Here is a 25,330-nt window from a genome sequence, read left to right as displayed (position 1 = left end):
TAAAACACGCGATGAGAATATTTAAGCATAAAATAGCATTCTGTTCCGTGTTTGCAGACAAAGTGAATAACACGTTAGCGCGTTATGATTATTTGTGGTTAACGCGTCTGACATTCTGCTATCACTAGCCCTTCACCCCTGGGTCGCGGGTTCAAGGCCTACGTGGAGCAGTCACCAGGTACTGGCCGTAGGTCGCTAGTTTTACGCCTCTATAACTCAGGCTTCCCTCCAAAACCAAAACCTTGCACGTCTTTAAATGACACAAACAAACCAAACAATATCTTATATAAGATGATTGATCCCTGTTAAGTAACCATATGTTTTGTGCCATGTAATTATGTACTTATAAAGTGTATCAGCGTAATTTTGATATATGACACTCAAATAAACAGTCTTTACTTGACTATATTCGTAATGAAGTACTAATAAATAGTTAGCATATATGAGTGCTATCTTTTTGAAAGTGAGAGGAGAAAACAATTAGATAGGGTGACAGACAGTCAATGATTAAGAATAAATAGGATGATAAGAGGGCGAGTGTCAGAGCTGGCCAGCTGTGTAAATCAGAGGGTGACTGGAGAGGGTCCGAGATTGTTTATTTGTTCTAAGATAGGGAGTGAAGTTTAAATGAAGTGAAATGGTTTGATAAATGGAGCAAATACAATGTTGACAGATTGGATGTGAGATTTGGGGAGAGATGTTGATTGAGAAATTACCTGGTCTTGGGAACAGAATATTGTGTGTGGTCCGAGTGTGAGAAATAATAAAATTTAGTGTGATGGTGTTGGGTCGGGCAGTTTTGGGACGAACGCTGGAGTGACAACATGTGACCTGTATGTATAGGTCAAAGAAGTAGTATAACGCTAGATTCCCGAATAACACTGGTCCTTGCAAACATATGTTAAGACTAAGATAAATTAATTCCGTCCTTAAATAGATATATATGGGCAAAGAAGTAATAACGACAGTGCAGACAAAGATATTTGTCAAATTTGCAGGGCGATCCGTCGCTTAACCAAGACAGGAATGTGAAAATTAACATATAACAACATATAACAGAGCTTTACAGTCACCGACAACATATAACAGAGCTTAACAGTCACCGACAACATAAAAAGGAGCAACAGTCACCGACAACATATAACAGGGGTTAACAGTCACCGACAACACAAAACTGAGCTTAACAGTCACCGACAACATATAACGGAGCTTAACATTCACCGACAACATATAACAGAGCTTTACAGTCACCGACAACATAAAACGGAGCTTAACAGTCACCGACAACATATAACAGAGCTTTACAGTCAGCGACAACATAAAACGGAGCTAAATAGTCACCGACAACATATAACAGAGCTTAACAGTCACCGACAACATATAAAGGAGCTTAACACCGACAACATATAACAGAGCTTAACAGTCACCGACAACATATAACACAGCTTAACACCGACACCATATAACAAAGCTTAACAGTCACCGACAACATATAAAAGAGCTTAACACCGACAACATATAACAGAGCTTAACACCGAAAACATATAACAGAGCTTAACAGTCACCGACAACATATAACAGAGCTTAACACCGACACCATATAACAAAGCTTAACAGTCACCGACAACATATAAAAGAGCTTAACAGTCACGGACAACATAAAACGGAGCTCAACAGTCACCGACAACATACAATAGAGCTTAACAGTCACCGACAACATATATAGGAGCTTAACAGTCACCGACAACATATAACGGAGGTGAACAGGCACCGACAACATATAACAGAGCTAAACAGTCACCGACAACATACAACAAAGCTTAACAGTCACCGACAACATATAACGGAGCTTAACAGTCACCGACAACATATAACAGAGGTTAACAGTCACCGACAACATATAACAGAGCTTAACAGTCACCGAAAACATAAAACAGAGCTTAACAGTCAACGACAACATATAACGGAGCTTAACAGTCACCGACAACATATAAAGGAGCTTAACAGTCACCGACAACATATAACGGAGGTTAACAGTCACCGACAACATATAACAGAGCTAAACAGTCACCGACAACATATAACAAAGCTTAACAGTCACCGACAACATATAACAGAGCTTAACAGTCACCGAAAACATAAAAAAGAGCTTAATAGTCAGCGACAACATAAAACGGAGCTTAACAGTCACCGACAACATACAATAGAGCTTTACAGTCACCGACAACATATAACAGAGCTTAACAGTTACCGACAACATATAACAGAGCTTAACAATCAACGACAACATATAACGGAGCTTTACAGTCACCGACAACATATGAAAGAGCTTAACAGACACCGACAACATATAGAGGAGCTTAACAGTCACCGAAAACATATAACAGAGCTTAACAGTCACCGACAACATATAACAGAGCTTAACAGTCACCGACAACATAAAACGGAGCTTAACAGTCACCGACAACATATAACGGAGCTTAACAGTCACCGACAACATATAACAGAGCTTAACAGACACTGACTTCGTATAACGGAGCTTAACAGTCACCGACAACGTATAACGGAGCTTAACAGTCACCGACAACATATAACAGAGCTTAACAATCACCGACAACATATAACAGAGCGTAACAGTCACCGACAACATATAACGGAGCTTAACAGTCACAGACAACATATAACAGAGCTTAACAGACACTGACTTCGTATAACGGAGCTTAACAGTCACCGACAACATATAACATAGCTTAACAGTCACCGACACCATATAACAGAGCTAAACAGTCACCGACAACATATAACAGAGCTTAACAGTCACCGACAACATATAACAGAGCTTAACAGTCACAGACAACATATAAAAGAGCTTAACACCGACAACATATAACAGAGCTTAACAGTCACCGACAACATATAACAGAGCTTAACACCGACAACATATAACAGAGCTTAACAGTCAGCGAAAACATATAACAGAGCTTAACAGTCAACGACAACATATAACGGAGCTTAACAGTCACCGACAACATATAACAGAGCTTTACAGTCAACGACAACATAAAACGGAGCTCAACAGTCACCGACAACATACAATAGAGCTTAACAATCACCGACAACATATAACGGAGCTTACAGTCACCGAAAACATATAACGGAACTAAACAGTCACCGACAACATTTAACGGAGCTTAACAGTCGCCACCAACATATAACGGAGCTTAACAGACACCGACAACATATAACGGAGCTTAACAGTCACCGACAACATAAAAAGGAGCTTAACAGTCACCGAAAACATATAAAAGAGCTTAACAGTCACGGACAACATAAAACGGAGCTCAACAGTCACCGACAACATACAATAGAGCTTAACAGTCACCGACAACATATAAAGGAGCTTAACAGTCACCGACAACATATAAAGGAGCTAAACAATCACCGACAACATATAACAGAGCGTAACAGTCACCGACAACATATAACAGAGCTTAACAGTCACCGACAACATATAACAGAGCTTAACAATCACCGACAACATATAACGGAGCTTACAGTCACCGAAAACATATAACGGAACTTAACAGTCACCGACAACATACAATAGAGCTTAACAATCACCGACAACATATAACGGAGCTTACAGTCACCGAAAACATATAACGGAACTAAACAGTCACCGACAACATTTAACGGAGCTTAACAGTCGCCACCAACATATAACGGAGCTTAACAGACACCGACAACATATAACGGAGCTTAACAGTCACCGACAACATAAAAAGGAGCTTAACAGTCACCGAAAACATATAAAAGAGCTTAACAGTCACGGACAACATAAAACGGAGCTCAACAGTCACCGACAACATACAATAGAGCTTAACAGTCACCGACAACATATAAAGGAGCTTAACAGTCACCGACAACATATAAAGGAGCTAAACAATCACCGACAACATATAACAGAGCGTAACAGTCACCGACAACATATAACAGAGCTTAACAGTCACCGACAACATATAACAGAGCTTAACAGTCACCGACAACATATAACATAGCTTAACAGTCACCGACAACATAAAAAAGAGCTTAATAGTCAGCGACAACATAAAACGGAGCTTAACAGTCACCGACAACATACAAAAGAGCTTTACAGTCACCGACAACATATAACAGAGCTTAACAGTTACCGACAACATATAACAGAGCTTAACAGTCAAAGACAACATATAAAAGAGCTTAACACCGACAACATATAACGGAGGTTAACAGTCACCGACAACATATAACAGAGCTTAACACCGACAACATATAACAGAGCTAAACAATCACCGAAAGAATATAACAGAGCGTAACAGTCACCGACAACATATAACGGAGCTTAACAGTCACCGACAACATATAACAGAGCTTAACAATCGCCGACAACATATAACAGAGCTTACATTCACCGAATACATATAACGGAACTTAACAGTCACCGACAACATTTAACGGAGCTTAACAGTCGCCAACAACATATAACGGAGCTTAACAGACACCGACAACATATAACGGAGCTTAACAGTCTTTGACAACATATAAAGGAGCTTAACAGTCACCGACAACATATAAAAGAGCTTAAAAGTCACGGACAACATAAAACGGAGCTCAACAGTCACCGACAACATAAGAAAGAGCTTAATAGTCAGCGACAACATAAAACGCAGCTTAACAGTCACCGACAACGTATAACGGAGCTAAACAATCGCCGACAACATATAACGGAACTTAACAGTCACCACAACATTTAACGGAGCTTAACAGTCGCCGACAACATATAACAGAGCTTAACAGTCACCGACAACATATAACAGAGCTTAATAATCACCGACAACATATAACGGAACTTACAGTTACCGAAAACATATAACGGAACTTAACAGTCACCGACAACATTTAACGGAGCTTAACAGTCGCCACCAACATATAACGGAGCTTAACAGTCACCGACAACATATAACAGAGCTTAACAGTCTTCGACAACATAAGAAAGAGCTTAATAGTCAGCGACAACATAAAACGCAGCTTAACAGTCACCGACAACATACAATAGAGCTTTACAGTCACCGCCAACATATAACAGAGCTTAACAGTTACCGACAACATATAACAGAGCTTCACAATCAACGACAACATATAACGGAGCTTAACAGTCACCGACAACATATAAAGGAGCTTAACAGTCACCGACAACATAGTCACCGACAACATATAACAGAGCTTAACAGTCACCGACAACATATAACAATGAATAATAATATCAAATTGTGTACTTCACTTAGAAGCTTTTGATTTACGTAAGCCTTTAAGATTTTTCAATGTGTATAGACCAAATAACTCGTCATGACATACCTATAGTAGCTGGAGATCTGAATGCAAAGGTTGGAACTAAACTAGATGGAGAAAACGGGATTGTTCGAAAACATGGACTTCACGGTAAAAGTAATGACAACGGAAAGCGTGTTTTCCTCTTTTTGCTCAAATAATAACTTATTCATAGTAACAACAATGTTTCCACATAAAATATCACCTTCAGACTTGGACATCAACAAACGGAAAATATCACAATCAGATTTACCATGTTGCAATCAATGGCCAGTACTCGTCAGAGTACACAGGGGCACAGATGTCGGAAGTGACCACAACCTTGTAGTCATTAAGACCTGACTCGAGCTTCATAAAATTGGTGAGAAACCATCAACTTCCAACAGATATGAAACATGCAAACTCAAAATACCAGAGAACAACGGACGCTTCAGACTGGAACTAAGGAATAGATTCAGCGTACTGGATTATGAAACCAACAATGAGATGGAAAGAAAATGGGAAGATTTCAAGGACATCTACAACGAGACTGCATCAGCCCGTTCTTGGATCGCGCAAAAAAAAGAGAAACCGGGATTGGATAAGTGGTAACAGCTGGAAGGAAGTGGAAAAGTGAAGAACACTGAAAGAGAAAATTGATAGGACAAGATCAGAAAAAGTGAAGGTAAGGTTAAGAGAACAATATAGGATCACCGACAAAAATGTAAAGATGAGAGAGAAAAGATAATGGCTAGACGGACTGCCAAATGAAGCAGAAACATCAGCAAACAACGGCAACATGAAAGGAGTCTATGACATCACAAAGCTCCTAAGCAATAAGAGACCAAACAAACGAACAGTGTTAAAGATAAGAACGGAAAGCTACTAACAAAGGAAAATGTAGTGAGGAAAAGATGGAAAGCGCACTTTTGTGAAGTGGTAAATAGGCCAGAACCAACAGAACCAGCAGATATTGACATGAGTGAAATAGAAGTGTAAGACATCGACGTAACACCACCATCGAAAGAGGAAAATTAGACAGGCCTTAAAAAGTATGGAGAATGGGAAAGCACCTGGTATAGATAACATATCAGTAGAACTTCTTAAGGCAGATATAGAAATTGCCACAGATCAGATATCAAAGATAACAGACCTGGTATGGAATGCAGAGAAAGTACCAAATGATAGGAGACAAGGGCTAATCATCAAGTTGGCAAAGAAAGGTAACCTTACCTGCTATGGAAACTGGAGAGGCATCGATACCAAACACAACAAAGATAATGGGGAAAATCGTCAACTAAGGAATCACAAAGGAAGTAGACAGGCACCTGCGAGACGAACAAGCAGGGTTTAGAGCAGGAAAAGGAACAACGGAACAGATCTTCATCCTACGTAACACCCTAGAGCAGTGTGCTGAGTGGAATTCCAACCGTTACATTTTGTTCATCGATTTCGAAAAGGCATTTGACAGCGTCCATAGAGACACACTTTGGAAGATTATGAGATATTATGGAATCCCAGAAAAGATCATTCATGTGTTCAAATGCATGTATACCAACAGTGAATGTGCAGTAGTGGATGGAGCGGGAACATCAGAATGGTTTACCATCGAGTCCAGAATGAAACAAGGATGCTACATGTCTGGCCTTCTGTTCCTCTTAGTAATTGACTGGATTACGAGAAAAACAATTTCGAGCAACAACACTGGCATAAGATGGAACTTCACATCTGTGCTAGAAGACCTAGATTACACAGACATCATAGCCCTTCTATCGAGCTCAAAAGATCATATACAGAGAAAGAGCAATCTGTTGAACACCCATGCAAAATCAACTGGTCTGAAGATAACTGCTACAAAAGGTAAAGTAATGAGAACAAACAAACAATAGAAATAGATGGTACGGCTGTAGAAGATGTAGAACAATTCACATACCTAGGTGCAACAAGTATCCAAACAGGAGGAACCAATGAGTACATACGAAGACGACTAGGACTTGCAAGGATGGCCTACCATAACCTAAAACCGATATGGAACAGCAGTCTATTCGGTAGAAAAACCAAGATGAAACTTCTTCAATCTAACGTACAATCAGTACTACTATATGGGAGTGAAACCTGGAAGATGACGAAAGGCGACGAAAAAAGAAATCTTGGACACCTTCCTTCACAAATGCATCAAAACCATCCTCAGAGTATATTGGCCAGAAATTTTACGAATATTGAAGCAAGAAGACAAAGAGCAGGACTTTAAAAGATCAGCACAATTGTAAAGAAAATACGATGGCAGTGGATAGGGCATGTCTTGAGAATGGAAAACAACAGGAATTTCAGGATTGCACTCGACTGGGCCCCTGAGGTAAAGAGGAAAAGAGGAAGACCAAAGGAAACATGGAGGAGAACTGTCAAAAAAGAAAGACAACAACTAGGTTTTAACTCGCGGGCAGAGGCAACCAGAGATTCACACGACGGTACACAATGGAGAGGACTTGTCCATGGCCCGATTCTCCATAGGGAGACAGGGAACAAAGTCAAGTCATAGACATAACATAACAATACTATTTTAGCAGACTAAAATTGTCAAGAGGATGCTTTTTATTTATTTCCTTTTTTATGATTGATACGGCCGATCCATGTTAATCATTAAGAGGAAGTGAACAAAAAACATTACTTAAATAATATCTTCTTGAAATTTTTCGTTTATGCTTGAACATACAAAAAAATATAGTGAGAAACATCTTACGTTCATTGTCGTTGTTCGTGTAAAAATGGCGGACGGGGTCACTCCCACTAGACCAGATAGTAAACTGAGGTAAAAGATGGAAACTGTGGGGTAATGTGACAGACATTGGATAAAGACCTCAATAAATTGTTTAATAGACTTCAGCGCATTACTTCATAGCTATATGCCATCAAAGACAAACCAGTAAGCTCCGTCACAATGCTATCGTCACTTGTTATTCCTAATATTGGCGTTATAAAGGGATTTGCCGATATATCGAAGGAAACATATAACAATGATTAAGAAAATGGGAAAAGGTATTTGAAATGCGTTGCATGAAAGTAAGCGAGGTGGCAACTCAATGAAACGAGGGCCATCAATTAGGGGTTTTACTATGTGTCTTTTCTTTTAATATACCACGGACTTAGATAATCTTATTCCGTGAATATACAAACCCATTCTCTATCTCCAGGTCGCTATGCAAATTTCAATTATCTGCCTACCTGGATACTTACTTGAAATTCTTATCTTATTTTTTGTCATAAACTTAAATTCACACGTCGGTATATACATTTTGCTATTGAAGTGCGATCACGTGTATCCTCGAGTGAAGACGGTGTCACCTTACAAGATCGTAGTGAGCAGGAAAACTTCCGTGTACCTGTTATGCACTATATTACATATAATGAAACATAAAGGAAACAGACCACAGTTGCAGTCGTGGTAGAGTGTTTAAGTTCTGTCTTTTACAGGGGTGACAGCAGGGACATCCATGGCGTCCAATTGTAAGTTACTTAATCCATATATATCTGTAGAACACTAAGTTAGTATTATACTACTATAATTGTCGCCGTATAGGCCTCTGCATCACGCCATGCATGGTAGACATTATAGTAACCTATTGGTACAAGCACGGACCTAGATAACTAATCTAATTCCGTGGTACAAGCAGAGGCGTTTTATACGTCTCTGGTACAAGTGCCCATTGAATTAGGTTACAAAGTCCGTGAAGCACCCATATCTAGATCTACAACAATCTTGCTGGAAATGTCAAGTTAAACTGTCTAAAATGCTAATAACTATATCAGCGATGAACTTGTCGGACGCTAGCAAGGCTCAGGCCTTTCTTTTGTTGCCCTGAGCCGGTCCAGACGCGTTGTTTAGAGTCAGTCCATAATTAATGTTATTATACGTTTCTGTTGTGGCATTCGAATACTTAATACTAAGTTACAAATGGAGATGTATTCTCAACATTGATAACACACTCCATTTAACACGCCTTGTATTGAAATAAAGGTCCTTCCTCGTCTAAATTTAATCCTTTGTTGAGCTGAAGAAACTGGCAGATTTATTGAGTCAGGCAGATATGCAGGTCCCCGTAGCGCAGCGGATAGCGCGCTGGACTTCTAATCCAGAGGCCGCGGGTTCGAATCCCGCCGGGGATGCTTATATTTTTCTTTTTTTTTCCCTCGATTTTTTTTTCTTTTTTCTTTTTCAGTTGAAGCTTTAAGAAACAAAATTTATTGAAATTAATAAAACATGGCATCGAAACTGTTTATATATAGAAATTGTGAGACTAACTAATTACGTTGTGTTACAAATAAATATATATATGACTTCTTAATCTTAAATTGAACAAGATGGGTTAAAAATGATAGCTCTTGACAAAAGTTAAGTTGGTCACAACAAATCAAAAATGTATCCTGGTGCAGTTGCATGTTTAACAAAGATTGTCAAAGCAACTTCAACTAAGGAAACTATAATCGAATTCTACATAATGCCAATAACCTGAGATTATAGACTATGTATACTATAGTAGCAAGGACTTAGGTAACAATTTCGTGCTTGTAATCATGTGAAATATTAACAAAATAAAAGGTAAATCATATCACAGCATATGAAAGAAGATGAGGTTTGGAGAATAGTATCAAGATGCCAAGCTAGAATCTCTAAGAAAATGTCTGTGCTGCCTTTATGAATACAGTAGGGTACTGCACCTAAAGTATAGTGAAACAGAAAAAATACATTAAAAGTCATAGAATATATACTAATCAATGACATGGCTGTAACAATACGCATATCTCACGGTACGATGCGTATCGTGGTGTAATGCTTACGACTCGATACGTATCACGATACACATATCTGCTCACAGGTCACAGGTCAACTTCATAATTATTGAGTGCAGGATTTTACAGATTTGTCATATGTGTATCGTAAATTGCTGTCAAAACATATTTTCATGTCTAATACTTTTGCACAGAGGGCCTCAAAAAAGATTGATGATTTCAGTACTGTTAGTGTATCGCGATACAGACAAAGAAAACTAGTGATTTGAAACGATAATTAAGAAAGTATCACGATACGATACGGTACAATATATCGTTGCAGCCCTAATAAATGATTAACTTCATATAATCGGTTGCACAAAATAATCTTGTCAAACTCTATAACGACATACAGAGGCCGGATTATTTAGCTTCACATTGGGCTTAGTGTGGAATTGTCTCCCATTTGAATTGCGATTGAAAAGAAAGCTTCACTAAACGACAACAACACTATATAGAAGACTTTTGATAAAAAAAGTAGAATGAAATAACCAGGAGATACCTTTTAATATATATTCATAGGATGTGAAAATTTGATTAGTTTCGTTTGAAAAATCTTTCAGAAATCTGAAAAGAATTAGTGAGTGTAGTGATTTTGGACAATTATTTATAGGTTATACATATTTTGAGAATCTGTCTTATGCTAGATGCAGCAACATGTTGGAATTGGCAAATCGATGTAGGAATGTCATGTGCGTTTTTGATAGAATTAAAAAATTCGGCTGTTATTATTACCTATATAGTAAGTTTGAGATTAACGTTAAAAGTAATGTAATAGCTCTATGTGTTTTGGAAATTGGACGGTACGTAAAATTTGAGCATAGCACGGATCTGAATAAGATCTTATCTAAATCCGTGAATATAGGTAACATTTTGGAGGATCACTGAGGCTATTTTTTCACAAGATGAGTTACGCTAAGATGTGTTCTGTTAGAGCCGAAAACGAGCAAAAAAATGGGTTTGTTGAAATGACGCAGAATGGTCAAGATTGTATATGATTTACAAAGTACATGTAATGTTAATCACGATTTACAATTTCATTTCGTTCAATAATGACATAAACAAGATATTCCTAGTCATTTTAAAAAATCAAGCCTGGCAACTTGAATCTGACTACTCATTTTTAATCGTAATATTTTTCATTATTTCATCAATGAATGGAAAGCCTGTGAATCGCTCATGCAATCTTGGACTATGGCTATTGGGCTCATATGCTGTATAGAATTTCAGAACACCAAAATATTTTTTTAATTAACTCCAGAAAGGGTTTTTAAAACACATAAAAATGACATAACACAACCGAAGAGAAGATAATGTTAAGCGGAACTTATAGTATTTTTTAAATCACAACGCTAATTAACACTGGTATTTTTTCACATTTAGATAGACCACTTACCTCCCCTTTAGAGATTTCATCAACATCTGCTACAGGTAGCGCTACTACGTCAATGTCTAATTCCGGCAAAATGGAGGAAGTGAAGAGTAGAAGACCTAAAGGTTTGACGTGTTTTAATTACTTCAACCGCACGATAATTCAATATTACAATACACTATTTAATTATCATATGATCAATTACCTATTGTATCACTGTATAACGAAACTGAGCTGTTTTTTGTGTAATAAAATATGTCCACCTTGGGAACGAAATAACAACAACAAACACTGGTCAGATCGGTTGGCATTCCCGTTGAGATATTTATTAAAAATTGACCATATATATTGGCAGGAGGTCATCTTGCATTGTTTGTTACTTACAAATTGATAGTTGTGTTTTGGTTTCGTCACTTAAAATATGCTTTTAGAGATTTGGTTCGAAATGAATTGAGGTCGATTTCGCAATTGAATTTTATAGAAATGTGATCACAAGGGCTTGGTTTCGGGGGGATACTTTCGGTTAATAATAAACCTATATACACTAGAAAATAACAGCAACACTTTTTCCAGTGTTCAAACACATTCTAAAACCTTAAATACGAGGGTACCGAGATATAGGTTTATTATTAACCGAAAGTATGCCGAAACCGAGCCCCTGTGGAAATGATCTGCGACACTATAGTATACGGGTCACCCTAATGAGTGTCCTCCGGGTAATGAGTGTCCTCCGAGGTCTTTGCGCGCCCGCGAGTTCGTTATAGGATTTATTTCACTTATTTCTTCTGATTCCTAAATATTGTTCATATATCTAGGTGTGTGCAAAATTTAAGTTCGATTGTAACAGTAGAAAGTACCGAAATACGTCGATAAAAATGCATATTTGGGAAGAATGAGTGTCCTCGGAGGTTTTTGCGCGCCCGCGAATTCGTTATTAGATTTTTTGCACTTTTTTCTTCTGATTCTTAACTATTGTTAACTTACCTAGGTGTGTGCAAAATATCTGGTTGATCATAACAGTAGAAAGTACCGAAATACGTCAGTAATACTATTTTCAAGAGGGTGGATTGAGTGTCCACGGAGGAATGAGTGTCCACGGAGGTTTTCGCGCGCCCGAGAATTCGTTAATCAATATTTTTTACTTCTGTTTTCGGATTCATAAAGATTTTCCATTTACCAAACTGTGTGCAAAATATCAGGTCGATCATAACAGTAGAATGTACCGAAATATAAGAAATATTCTGATAAAAATATGCGAACTATTTCACAACAGGCATTACTTAAGGGAAGTAACTCGTACGGACCTAACTGTAGAACTATTAGTATTAGCCACGGGCTTTGCGACGAGGACGCAGTTCTACATAAGAGCCCATTTTATTTTATTTTATGATTTAATTTTTAACTAATTGCCATTTATTTCAAACAATTACATTATGTTTTCAATATTTTTGTATGTATTATTTCTGTCTCTAATTTTATGTTCTAATATATATATTAAAATCGTAATTTTTGTTTAATTAGTTTGTTGTACATAATTAATAATAATGGTTAACATAAACATAAATTTGATCCCAGTTAATTTTATATAAAATGATAATCATTTGATCAAATTGAATTCTCAATTTACAAACAATTGAAATTGTTAATTGTTTAAAAAATAACGTTATACATATTACTGAACTATTTGTTAATCCATTGATTAAGTTATAAGTACATATCATAATATGTAATTAATAATGAAAGATTATTTTGAAATCGAAAGATTGAAAACAATAATTATCTGGATTTATTTATTTTATATAATACAGTAGTGATGCACAGAGTAGGAGATTCCAGCTTTTAGGTAATTAACTGTTTATATTTGTGTTTTGTTTTTGAATTTATAGGTGTTTATTGTCACAATATTCACAAGCTACATTTTTAGCACCATTGCAGTTTTTGCACAAATACCGCAGGGATACATATTGGGCATGATAAGGAAAAACGACAGAGAAAATAAACAAGTTAAATATATCACTAGCTAACAAAGAAACCTTATATCAAATATATTACTTGTTAACAAAGAAACCTTATATCAAATATATTACTTGTTAACAAAGAAACCTTATATCAAATATATTACTTGTTAACAAAGAAACCTTATATCAAATATATTACTTGTTAACAAAGAAACCTTATATCAAATATATTACTTGTTAACAAAGAAACCTTATATCAAATATATTACTTGTTAACAAAGAAACCTTATATCAAATATATTACTAGCAAAAAAAAAAACTACTTATATCGACCGATAAACGACGGAGTTACAAAGAAACTTTATATCAAATATATTACTAGCTAACAAAAAAAACACTTATATCGACCGATACACGACGGAGTTAAATATATTACTAGCTAACAAAGAAACCTTATATCAAATATATTACTTGTTAACAAAGAAACCTTATATCAAATATATTACTTGTTAACAAAGAAACCTTATATCAAATATATTACTAGCAAAAAAAAAAACTACTTATATCGACCGATAAACGACGGAGTTACAAAGAAACTTTATATCAAATATATTACTAGCTAACAAAAAAAACACTTATATCGACCGATACACGACGGAGTTAAATATATTACTAGCTAACAAAGAAACCTTATATCAAATATATTACTTGTTAACAAAGAAACCTTATATCAAATATATTACTTGTTAACAAAGAAACCTTATATCAAATATATTACTTGTTAACAAAGAAACCTTATATCAAATATATTACTTGTTAACAAAGAAACCTTATATCAAATATATTACTTGTTAACAAAGAAACCTTATATCAAATATATTACTAGCAAAAAAAAAAACTACTTATATCGACCGATAAACGACGGAGTTACAAAGAAACTTTATATCAAATATATTACTAGCTAACAAAAAAAACACTTATATCGACCGATACACGACGGAGTTAAATATATTACTAGCTAACAAAGAAACCTTATATCAAATATATTACTTGTTAACAAAGAAACCTTATATCAAATATATTACTTGTTAACAAAGAAACCTTATATCAAATATATTACTAGCAAAAAAAAAAACTACTTATATCGACCGATAAACGACGGAGTTACAAAGAAACTTTATATCAAATATATTACTAGCTAACAAAAAAAACACTTATATCGACCGATACACGACGGAGTTAAATATATTACTAGCTAACAAAGAAACCTTATATCAAATATATTACTTGTTAACAAAGAAACCTTATATCAAATATATTACTTGTTAACAAAGAAACCTTATATCAAATATATTACTTGTTAACAAAGAAACCTTATATCAAATATATTACTTGTTAACAAAGAAACCTTATATCAAATATATTACTTGTTAACAAAGAAACCTTATATCAAATATATTACTTGTTAACAAAGAAACCTTATATCAAATATATTACTAGCAAAAAAAAAAACTACTTATATCGACCGATAAACGACGGAGTTACAAAGAAACTTTATATCAAATATATTACTAGCTAACAAAAAAAACACTTATATCGACCGATACACGACGGAGTTAAATATATTACTAGCTAACAAAGAAACCTTATATCAAATATATTACTTGTTAACAAAGAAACCTTATATCAAATATATTACTTGTTAACAAAGAAACCTTATATCAAATATATTACTTGTTAACAAAGAAACCTTATATCAAATATATTACTAGCAAAAAAAAAAACTACTTATATCGACCGATAAACGACGGAGTTACAAAGAAACTTTATATCAAATATATTACTAGCTAACAAAAAAAACACTTATATCGACCGATACACGACGGAGTTAAATATATTACTAGCTAACAAAGAAACCTTATATCAAATATATTACTTGTTAACAAAGAAACCTTATATCAAATATATTACTTGTTAACAAAGAAACCTTATATCAAATATATTACTTGTTAACAAAGAAACCTTATATCAAATATATTACTTGTTAACAAAGAAACCTTATATCAAATATATTACTTGTTAACAAAGAAACCTTATATCAAATATATTACTTGTTAACAAAGAAACCTTATATCAAATATATTACTAGCAAAAAAAAAAACTACTTATATCGACCGATAAACGACGGAGTTACAAAGAAACTTTATATCAAATATATTACTAGCTAACAAAAAAAACACTTATATCGACCGATACACGACGGAGTTAAATATATTACTAGCTAACAAAGAAACCTTATATCAAATATATTACTTGTTAACAAAGAAACCTTATATCAAATATATTACTTGTTAACAAAGAAACCTTATATCAAATATATTACTTGTTAACAAAGAAACCTTATATCAAATATATTACTTGTTAACAAAGAAACCTTATATCAAATATATTACTTGTTAACAAAGAAACCTTATATCAAATATATTACTTGTTAACAAAGAAACCTTATATCAAATATATTACTTGTTAACAAAGAAACCTTATATCAAATATATTACTAGCTAACAAAAAAACTACTTATATCGACCGATAAACGACGGAGTTACAAAGAAACTTTATATCAAATATATTACTAGCTAACAAAAAAAACACTTATATCGACCGATACACGACGGAGTTAAATATATTACTAGCTAACAAAGAAACCTTATATCAAATATATTACTTGTTAACAAAGAAACCTTATATCAAATATATTACTTGTTAACAAAGAAACCTTATATCAAATATATTACTAGCAACCAAAAAAACTACTTATATCGACCGATAAACGACGGAGTTACAAAGAAACTTTATATCAAATATATTACTAGCTAACAAAAAAAACACTTATATCGACCGATACACGACGGAGTTAAATATATTACTAGCTAACAAAGAAACCTTATATCAAATATATTACTTGTTAACAAAGAAACCTTATATCAAATATATTACTTGTTAACAAAGAAACCTTATATCAAATATATTACTTGTTAACAAAGAAACCTTATATCAAATATATTACTAGCTAACAAAAAAACTACTTATATCGACCGATAAACGACGGAGTTACAAAGAAACTTTATATCAAATATATTACTAGCTAACAAAAAAAACACTTATATCGACCGATACACGACGGAGTTAAATATATTACTAGCTAACAAAGAAACCTTATATCAAATATATTACTTGTTAACAAAGAAACCTTATATCAAATATATTACTAGCTAACAAAAAAAAACTTATATCGACCGATACACGACGGAGTTAAATATATTACTAGCTAACAAAGAAACCTTATATCAAATATATTACTAGTTAACAAAGAAACTTTATATCAAATATATTACTAGCTAACAAAAAGACCCTTATATCGACCGATAAACGACGGAGTTAAATATATTACTGGCTAACAAAGAAACCTTACATCAAATATATTACTAGTTAACAAAGAAACCTTATATCAAATGTATTACTAGCTAACAAAGTCACCTTGTATCAAATATATAAATGAGTTAAATATTAATATATATATATACACACACACACAATTTATAGTTAAGCGACTATTATGATCACATAAAGACTGATATATTTCAATAATCTGTTTACAACGTAGCGACTATTGATAAGAAGTAAATTCTGATACTTATACTCATACAAGCACTAAAACCCTGAAATACAACAATAGGTTATTTTCTGTACAATCGAAACTGTAATCAAATACTTACCAAGAGCATAACAAGATTGATAAACTGCCTTATACAATAATTGAAAACTGTAATTTGACTATAATATTTTCAAATACTTATTTAGAGCGTAACACGATTGATAAACTGCCTTATACAATAACTGAAAAACTGTGATTTGACTATACTATTATCAAATACTTACTTAGAGCGTAAAACGATAAACTGTCTTATACAGATTGCACGCGCATATAATGCAGTGCCTCGGAAACAGTCGTAAATTATGAATATACAAGCTATATCAAAGTCTTGCTATAAGCGTCTTGTTACTGTATAATGAGATTATGATCTATGTTTTTTATTCAACAAAAGTGTATAATCGCATTTCATTTTCGCAATTTTTTTAAGATTACAAATAGGCCTATATGAATCTTCTCCATGATGGTGTTAATATGACATAATATAGTTATGTGTAATTATTCAGCTATTTATAGTATTATATTACAATTATACATTCATACTATTGCCAATTTGTGAAGTATTGATCAATATGTATATTTCTATATGCCTATATGCAATGTGCATTTGGTTATAAATTGAATTTAATTGAATTGGTACTGAGTTACGGTGAGTGAACTAACGAGTGCAGGCGTGACATTTGTCCCCGCTCGATTGAACTAGTTAGTTATAGGTAATTATCACATCAGTCGCGCACCTGTCCAATATCAGTGACATAACCAGGTATTTGTCGGTAATTATCTAATAAGTGTCACCCCTCCCCCATATCGCAAGCACCACAGGTAATTATCGGCCTTTTAATTGCGGGGCGGGGCACGCGTCGAGCGGGGCGGGGCACTCCTCGACTTGCATCATGACTCTTGAGAAGATATCCCGAAGCATCGTCCGTTTATAAAGTTTATAGATTATCATACGGCTACTGGTTTGTATAAATATTGTGTAATACTCTAAGCAACAAAAAATCCGCTCGGAAATACGCATCACTAAACGGTATTTATAGATGTCATTTTTTATCAATATAATAAACAATGATGTATAAGCAAAGTTTCAAAATCTATAATGGAATGATTCTTAATTATTGGTGTAAATTATACTTGTAACAAGTTGGACATTGGTCTTTGTGCGCCGAGGATATTAATTTTTGTATGAAAGGCTCGAATGTAAAACTCGTTGATGACTATTATGTATATATTTTGAACTACATGCGGCATTCCTTAGTATAATGTACAATTATGAACTTATTTCAAGTTTGTACAAGATATTGACTATCTCCCACTCGGTTTTACGTGATTTACTATATATTGTCCATTTATAATCAATTCTGACAACACGGTCAAGTTACCAAAATGATTATTAACCTTATCTTAAAATATGTTTTTTTAGTGCACCCCTGCAAATTATAATGACATATCATATTTACTATCCATTTTCAACTTTAAAGATATATTTAAATAGTATAATGTCATCGCATTATGCCATACATATAATGCCTATGCTTCATTTTATAAGGGTAATTGACTAGAATATTCATATCCATATTATTCTATAGGATTATTCTATGTCATTGATATCATTGTATAAATGTTGTTATAATATGCCTATGAGCCGCAAGAGGAAGATGGTTAAATATAGAGAGAAGAAATAGAATATGCCATTTGTGTAATACTGAAGTTGGAGATGAATTTCATTATATGTTTAATTGTCCAAATTTCTCAAATGAAAGAAAATTGTATATTCCAAATTATTATAGCAGGCAACCAAACTGTTTAAAATTCCAGCAACTTTTTTCAACACATAACAAAGTTTTACTAGTTAAAATATGCAAATATATTAATATAGTAATAGAGAGAGTCTGTTCTCCTGGTTAAAACAGCACATACTCTATCTTGAATGTACCCATTGTATATTTTCTTAATATCACATGTAAATTGTGGTTTAAAAAAATAAAATCTTGTCTTGTCTTGTCTTGGCAAGGCTTAAAGCTAATAAACAATAAAATATTAACACCTGACAATAAATGTGTGGGCGTATATAACACCTGGGCGGCGAACCTACCCTGCGGGGGTATACATGGGACACGCCGTTTGTTTACTAGGGCAAGGTGATAGATAATTATAAAAAGATAATTACTGTCTCGTGCCCGTGTCTGTATATATATCATTGTGACAGAAGGGTGACAATAGTCGGTAGGTTATATATCATTGTGACAGGAGAGTGACAATAGTCGATGGGGTTGATATCATTGTGACAGGAGGGTGACAAAAGTCGGTTGGGTTGATATCATTGTGACAGGAGAGTGACAAAAGTCGGTTGGATTGAAATCATTGTGAAAGGATGTGACAATATTCGATTATATTGTGTGTGTGTGGGTTGTAACGCTTCCCGATTATCACTAGTTGTACCAAATTCTGATTTCAATGTTTGAAAATAATTTACAGATAATTTCAACAATTGAAACACCAACGCGTCTTCATGTGTTCACATTATAAAACATAGCGCATGCTTATTAGTATCTGCCGACATTCTTGATGCGCCCATGTAGAACAAGCACCCAACTACCAGCATCCGCATCAAAGTATTACGTCACAAAAAGAGAATGACGTCATTGTGACCTCATACGGGATACTTTAACTCTAAGATTCCTGCTTTAGTAACCTATGGAAAATGCTTCTTTGTGTCGAATGTACCTGTTTACTGTAAATCAAAGTTGTAGACATTTTTTTTTTGTTATGTTTAGAAATATGCAAAAAAAAAAGAAAGAAAAAAAGACGTGTCTTACAGGGTCAATTTCTTATCTTGCACACCTTAAGATGATGTGGAAAACTATTACAACAATTCAACCATTTCCTTACAATTTTAAATTAAAAAAAATACACGCGGTTTCGTCATCTTTTGCTTCGAATACATAGAGCTGAGTCATTGATGTCTTTATTAGATATCCCTCTCTGCGTTTTCCTTAAAAGTGATTGACGTAACGTCATCATTCACCACGTAGTGATTTTTTTCTTACAAATATGTGCAATAAAATCAATTCCCCACATGTTATTTTTGAAGCCATCGACGTCAAATTATTGTCAATGTTGTGGGATGTTTTCAAATTTAAAGTAACGATATTATACATATTTTTGTCTCTCCATTAAGAAAATATCACCCTTTTCATCTTAAACCAGTTATTTCGTTCACTCTGCTTATGCAAGAATTATGAAAAACTAAATCGTTAAATAAATGCCACATCCTTCACACACAATATGTCGGACATTTGAAAACGGTTAGTTAGAAAATTTACAGAAAATGAAACCCTGAGATATTATTAATACGTATGCATGTTTTGGCTGGTATTGCGTGTAAAAAACAACCATAAAACATTCACGAAAAACGTTAAATTTTGTTCATAAACAAAACAAGGAAATGACGTTCTTATTAATGTGTTCGACGCAAAACAGCGTAGCGTTACATGACGGCTAGACATGGGGAAATCAATGCTGTGCAGTGGTGTTAGGACAAACAATATATCTAAGTTATGCTTCAAAAAGCTGAGTCAGAGAACTTGCCAATGCATGTTTTTTCATTAAAAAAACCAGATGTGTCATTTCATTCGAAAGTCACAAATACGGTATTTGTTCTTAAAACGTCGCATTTTACGGACCGTTACATAACGGCTAGACCCAGTAATATCTTAATTCCCCAAATACTGTCGCTCCAATTTCTATAAACTTTTGCAGATTGTTTAAATAGATTAAGAACTTGCACCAAATCGAATACAGGCAAACGACATAACATATTCATCTAGAAATCATAGTACTAATGAACGGACATTTTGAACAACTAAAAACATTACACAAATGATACATGTTGGTTTCCTGTATTTGTTTCAACTTTCAAAAATGATATCGACTTTCAAGTATCATATTATTCAAGAAAACATTGTTATATAGCTTTAAAATTCAAACATCTGCAGAATGGGCCCATATTTTACTTTTAAATATTCATTTATTTAAACGCGTAACCCGTTTACGTTACACATTACATTGGAGTATTGGCGAATTTTGACGTTATATCGTTGATTATTACGTTGCAATCGAAACTTTTATATATTCTACTGAAATATTCAGGTAGATAAACAAAATCTGAATAAGATGGTATATAATAACATATATATTTGATAATTATTCAGATTTTATATAGCGCTGATGTAGCAAAATCCGCGACTTTTCGTATGTGGGTCAACATCTGACGTTACATCATTCCTTTTGTTAACACAATAACATTTGTTGAAACCAAACAATATACGTTGATGGTCGTATGTGTATTATACAGCAACAGACATTTTATTACACATTGTCGTAAGTACTATGAATATAAATATATCACGAAATTAACAAGTATTACAAAATTAAATACCTTTAGTAACGGCTATCAAAATAGGCAGAGAATGCTTTGGAAGGGAAGTAACTCGTATATAACTACATGTACAACTCTTAGCTGTTATCGTAGGCATATAATTAACGATAAATTTCGATACATTCTACTGTTATGATCGACCTGACATTTTGCACAAAGTTAGGTAAGTTGAACATATTTATGAATCCGAAGACAGATGTAAAAAATATCGATTAACGAATTCCCGGGCGCGCGAACACCTCCCTGGACACTCATTCCTCCGTGGACACTCAATCCACCCTCGTGAAAATAGTATTTATCGACGTATTTCGGTACTTTATACTGTTATGGTCAACCTGATATTTTGCACACACTTAGGTAAGTTAAAAATATTTATGAATCCGAAGACAGAAGTAAAATAAATGGATTAACGAATTCTCGGGCTCGCGAACACTTACCTGGACACTCATTCCTCCGTGGACACTCAATCCAACCTCGTGAAAATAGTATTTACCGACGTATTTCGGTACTTTATACTGTTCCGATCGCACTTAAACTTTGCACACACCTAGATATATGAACAATATTTAGGAATCAGAAGAAAAAAGTGCAAAAAATCTTATAACGAATTCGCGGGCGCGCAAAAACCTCCGAGGACACTCATTCTTCCCAAATATGCATTTTTATCGACGTATTTCGGTACTTTGTACTGTTACGATCTACCTTAAATTTTGCACACACCTAGATATATAAACAATATCTAGGAATCAGAAGAAAAAAGTGAAATAAATCTTATAACGAACTCGCGGGCGCGCAAAAACCTCGGAGGACACTCGGAGGACACTCATTACCCGGAGGACACTCATTAGGGTGACCGATAGTATACACCAGAGGTGGTATTCAGAAATGCCAAGAAGAAGAAAACTTTCACGTTGATAATTGGAGATTGTTTCACTACATCGAATGACGAAACATATTTAATAGACATAATGCCATACATTAACTGAATGCCAATCAAATCTACTTTGCACATATATATCCCATACATTACCATAAGTAAGTAATTAGGGTTTTCTTATAGAGTGTGTGAGTAAGATCAGTTTTCAGTGTGTGTATATATGTTGGATTTATTTTCAGAAACAAAATTTAAGCAGCAGAAGTTACCTGCATGGCAGCCCATCCTTACAGCGGGAACAGTACTGCCAGCCTTCTTTGCCATCGGAATTGCATTCATTCCCCTTGGCATTGCTCTGCTCATCACCTCCAATTCAGTGAGTATAGAATTCTTATATGAAGATACAAATGATGAACATTAAATTGAGAGATAAACACAGTCAATAAGAATTGACCCTGTGATATGACACTACCTCCTTGGGACTATTTTTTTCTGGGACATTCGCATAACTTCAAAACGGTGGAGATCCATACCAAATTATCGTCATACCTGTATTTAAGTGCTAGGCATACAGAGATTAATACAGTCATGATATCGGAAATGACTGTACGGTTGGGCCCAACCCCTATGGACTTAATTTCTGTAACAAAACTTTAAAACAGTTAAGATCCCCAATCAACACCCAGATATACTATTGCTGGACATAAAGATCCAGGTGAACAATACAGCCCCTTTGGACCTCTTGTTAATTTGTGAAGGCATTTTCTCAAGAATCTGGAGGGTTAATGCTTATTTCATTATCTTTTCGTATTGAGGTACTCCGGTTTCCTCCCACATTAAGATCCCCTCATGCTAAAATCTGGGCCAACAAAAGCGATTGGTATAAGTAAAGTTGTAAAAACTTGTTTCATAATTGTTGTAAAATAAATATAGTTAAGATTTTTTGTTTTCAATCTGTTTTGCACTTTGTTAATACTTTTTCCAGGTGAAGGAGTTTTCCTATGACTATACCCAATGTACATCATCTGCGGGGGATACCTGTGCATCTCAACTGGCTGCCATTGGTACAAACAACTCTGGATTTGTATGTAGCTGTGTCATAACATTTACACTACCGGAGAATTTTGAGGTATGTTATCAACAGCAAATACTGGTACAGATGTAGCTAGGCCATGGTATCATGGTATTTACCATTCTGGATGGGAAATGTTGACTCTATTTAGACTTGTACCTGGTGTACACATATAGTAGATAGATGTCTGGAGTGGGGCCAGAGCACACTTATATATGAAAATACGGAATTCTCCGACACTGTGCTGGAGAGTTTTGAGGTGCCGACAACAAGAATCTGCTATGACGCAACATATATCGATAAATTGATTATTTATTGATCCGAATATGCCCTTATTATCACCAACAGTTACTACATTCTGTCAGTAGAGTCCTTGGTTTTCAATTGTTCAAATCCCACCTGAGTGAACGCCATTTTGTAGGTTATGGGAGTGACTAATCAACAAACTGTACTGATTTGGACAGAAAAACAGAAACTACTATTGTTGTGGGACCACCTCTTTTGTTTAGTAGTCACTCCCTGAAAAGACACCATGTACACTGAGTTAACTCCATTTTTATATGAAAATAAGCCTTATTTTTTTTAAAGGAAACCCGTCTATTTTGCAGATTTCTTGCATATTCCTAAGTGTAAACGAATTGACCATTGACTTGAAACCTGTCTTTTGAAAAGACTTGTGCTGTCACTGATAAAGATATAGATATATATTTGCTTCTTCATACTGTGTTTACTCTTAAAATAGCCGACTGAATGATGATGATGTTTATGTCGGCAACTAGCTTTTATAAAAATAATGGACACGCATAATGTTTGTCTATGTGATGATAGACAGTCTGATCATCACAGTGAAAGTCTTAACAATCCACTAGCTATGAGTTTTGATTTCCTGTTTTGTCATTTAATATGGTTTCATTGGTAAACATACACTCAAAGTAAAACAATTATCAACAAATGTTCTCCTGTTCTTCATCTTAATCTGAGATATTCTTTGCCAGAAAATGTGTTTAATGCAGAGAATTAAGACCTAGTTTTAAGAATTTATATATACAGTTTGAACAATATTGAATTGTCATGCTGTTTTTAAGTGTCCTAGCTTACACACAAGTGTTAACCATGAAAGCATGAGCTATGCCAGTTCCAAGTAAATGACAAATAGGAAAACTCAGACTACCATTTCTTGTATTTGTTTTACCTAGAAGTACAAGTTCATGTTGCTGTGTACCTGAAATCATATCCATACAGAGACACAGATATTTTAATCCAGAACACATGCTTTTCCTGTGGGATTCGCTCACATTTTTAGAACCCACTATCTGTTAGGATGTGAGACTCATCAACATTTTAAATATGATGTTAAAAGACTGCTGGCATAACATGAACAAATCCTACAAAAACTGCCCATAGCCAGACTTTTGTACAATCTGTGTGACCACTAGTGAAGATAAGGCTGTCTAACTCTCACTTTGTTTCACCTCACAGAAAGATGTGTACTTGTACTACGGCTTGTCCAACTACTACCAGAATCACAGACGGTACGTGCGGTCTCGTGATGACAACCAGATACACGGAGATGTTGTCAGCTCCACCTCACTGTTGTCTGACTGCGAACCCTACCTTACCAAGCCCTTCAACTCCACCCTGACCTTACCTATAGCACCCTGTGGAGCCATCGCCAACAGCCTGTTCAATGGTAACTTCCCCACTGTTTTGTCTGGGATTCATGATGTC

General features: G+C 34.7%; 1 protein-coding gene and 1 non-coding gene across 4 annotated transcripts in view; both read left to right on the top strand.

The window, feature by feature from the left end:
- The first annotated feature begins 8,681 nt into the window (after positions 1-8,681).
- The window catches only part of LOC110450038 (cell cycle control protein 50A-like), a 28,417-nt gene continuing 11,768 nt past the window's right edge, over positions 8,682-25,330 (top strand). The window contains exons 1-5 of one of the 3 annotated variants that reach the window (XM_021497259.1): positions 8,682-8,850; positions 11,557-11,670; positions 22,773-22,906; positions 23,516-23,659; positions 25,082-25,292. In XM_021497259.1, the coding sequence (XP_021352934.1) occupies positions 8,838-8,850; positions 11,557-11,670; positions 22,773-22,906; positions 23,516-23,659; positions 25,082-25,292 (616 nt within the window). In that variant the 5' untranslated portion in view covers positions 8,682-8,837. The remainder of the gene's footprint in view (positions 8,851-11,556; positions 11,671-22,772; positions 22,907-23,515; positions 23,660-25,081; positions 25,293-25,330) is intronic. The other 2 variants (XM_021497258.1, XM_021497260.1) reach the window with 2 other exon arrangements.
- Trnar-ucu lies at positions 9,438-9,510 on the top strand. The gene has a single exon. It is a non-coding gene; the product is annotated as a tRNA-Arg (tRNA).

This window comes from Mizuhopecten yessoensis, unplaced genomic scaffold (assembly GCF_002113885.1).
Source record: "Mizuhopecten yessoensis strain PY_sf001 unplaced genomic scaffold, ASM211388v2 scaffold4947, whole genome shotgun sequence".
Classification (NCBI taxonomy): domain Eukaryota; kingdom Metazoa; phylum Mollusca; class Bivalvia; order Pectinida; family Pectinidae; genus Mizuhopecten; species Mizuhopecten yessoensis.
This window is presented reverse-complemented; position numbering and strand designations above follow the sequence as displayed.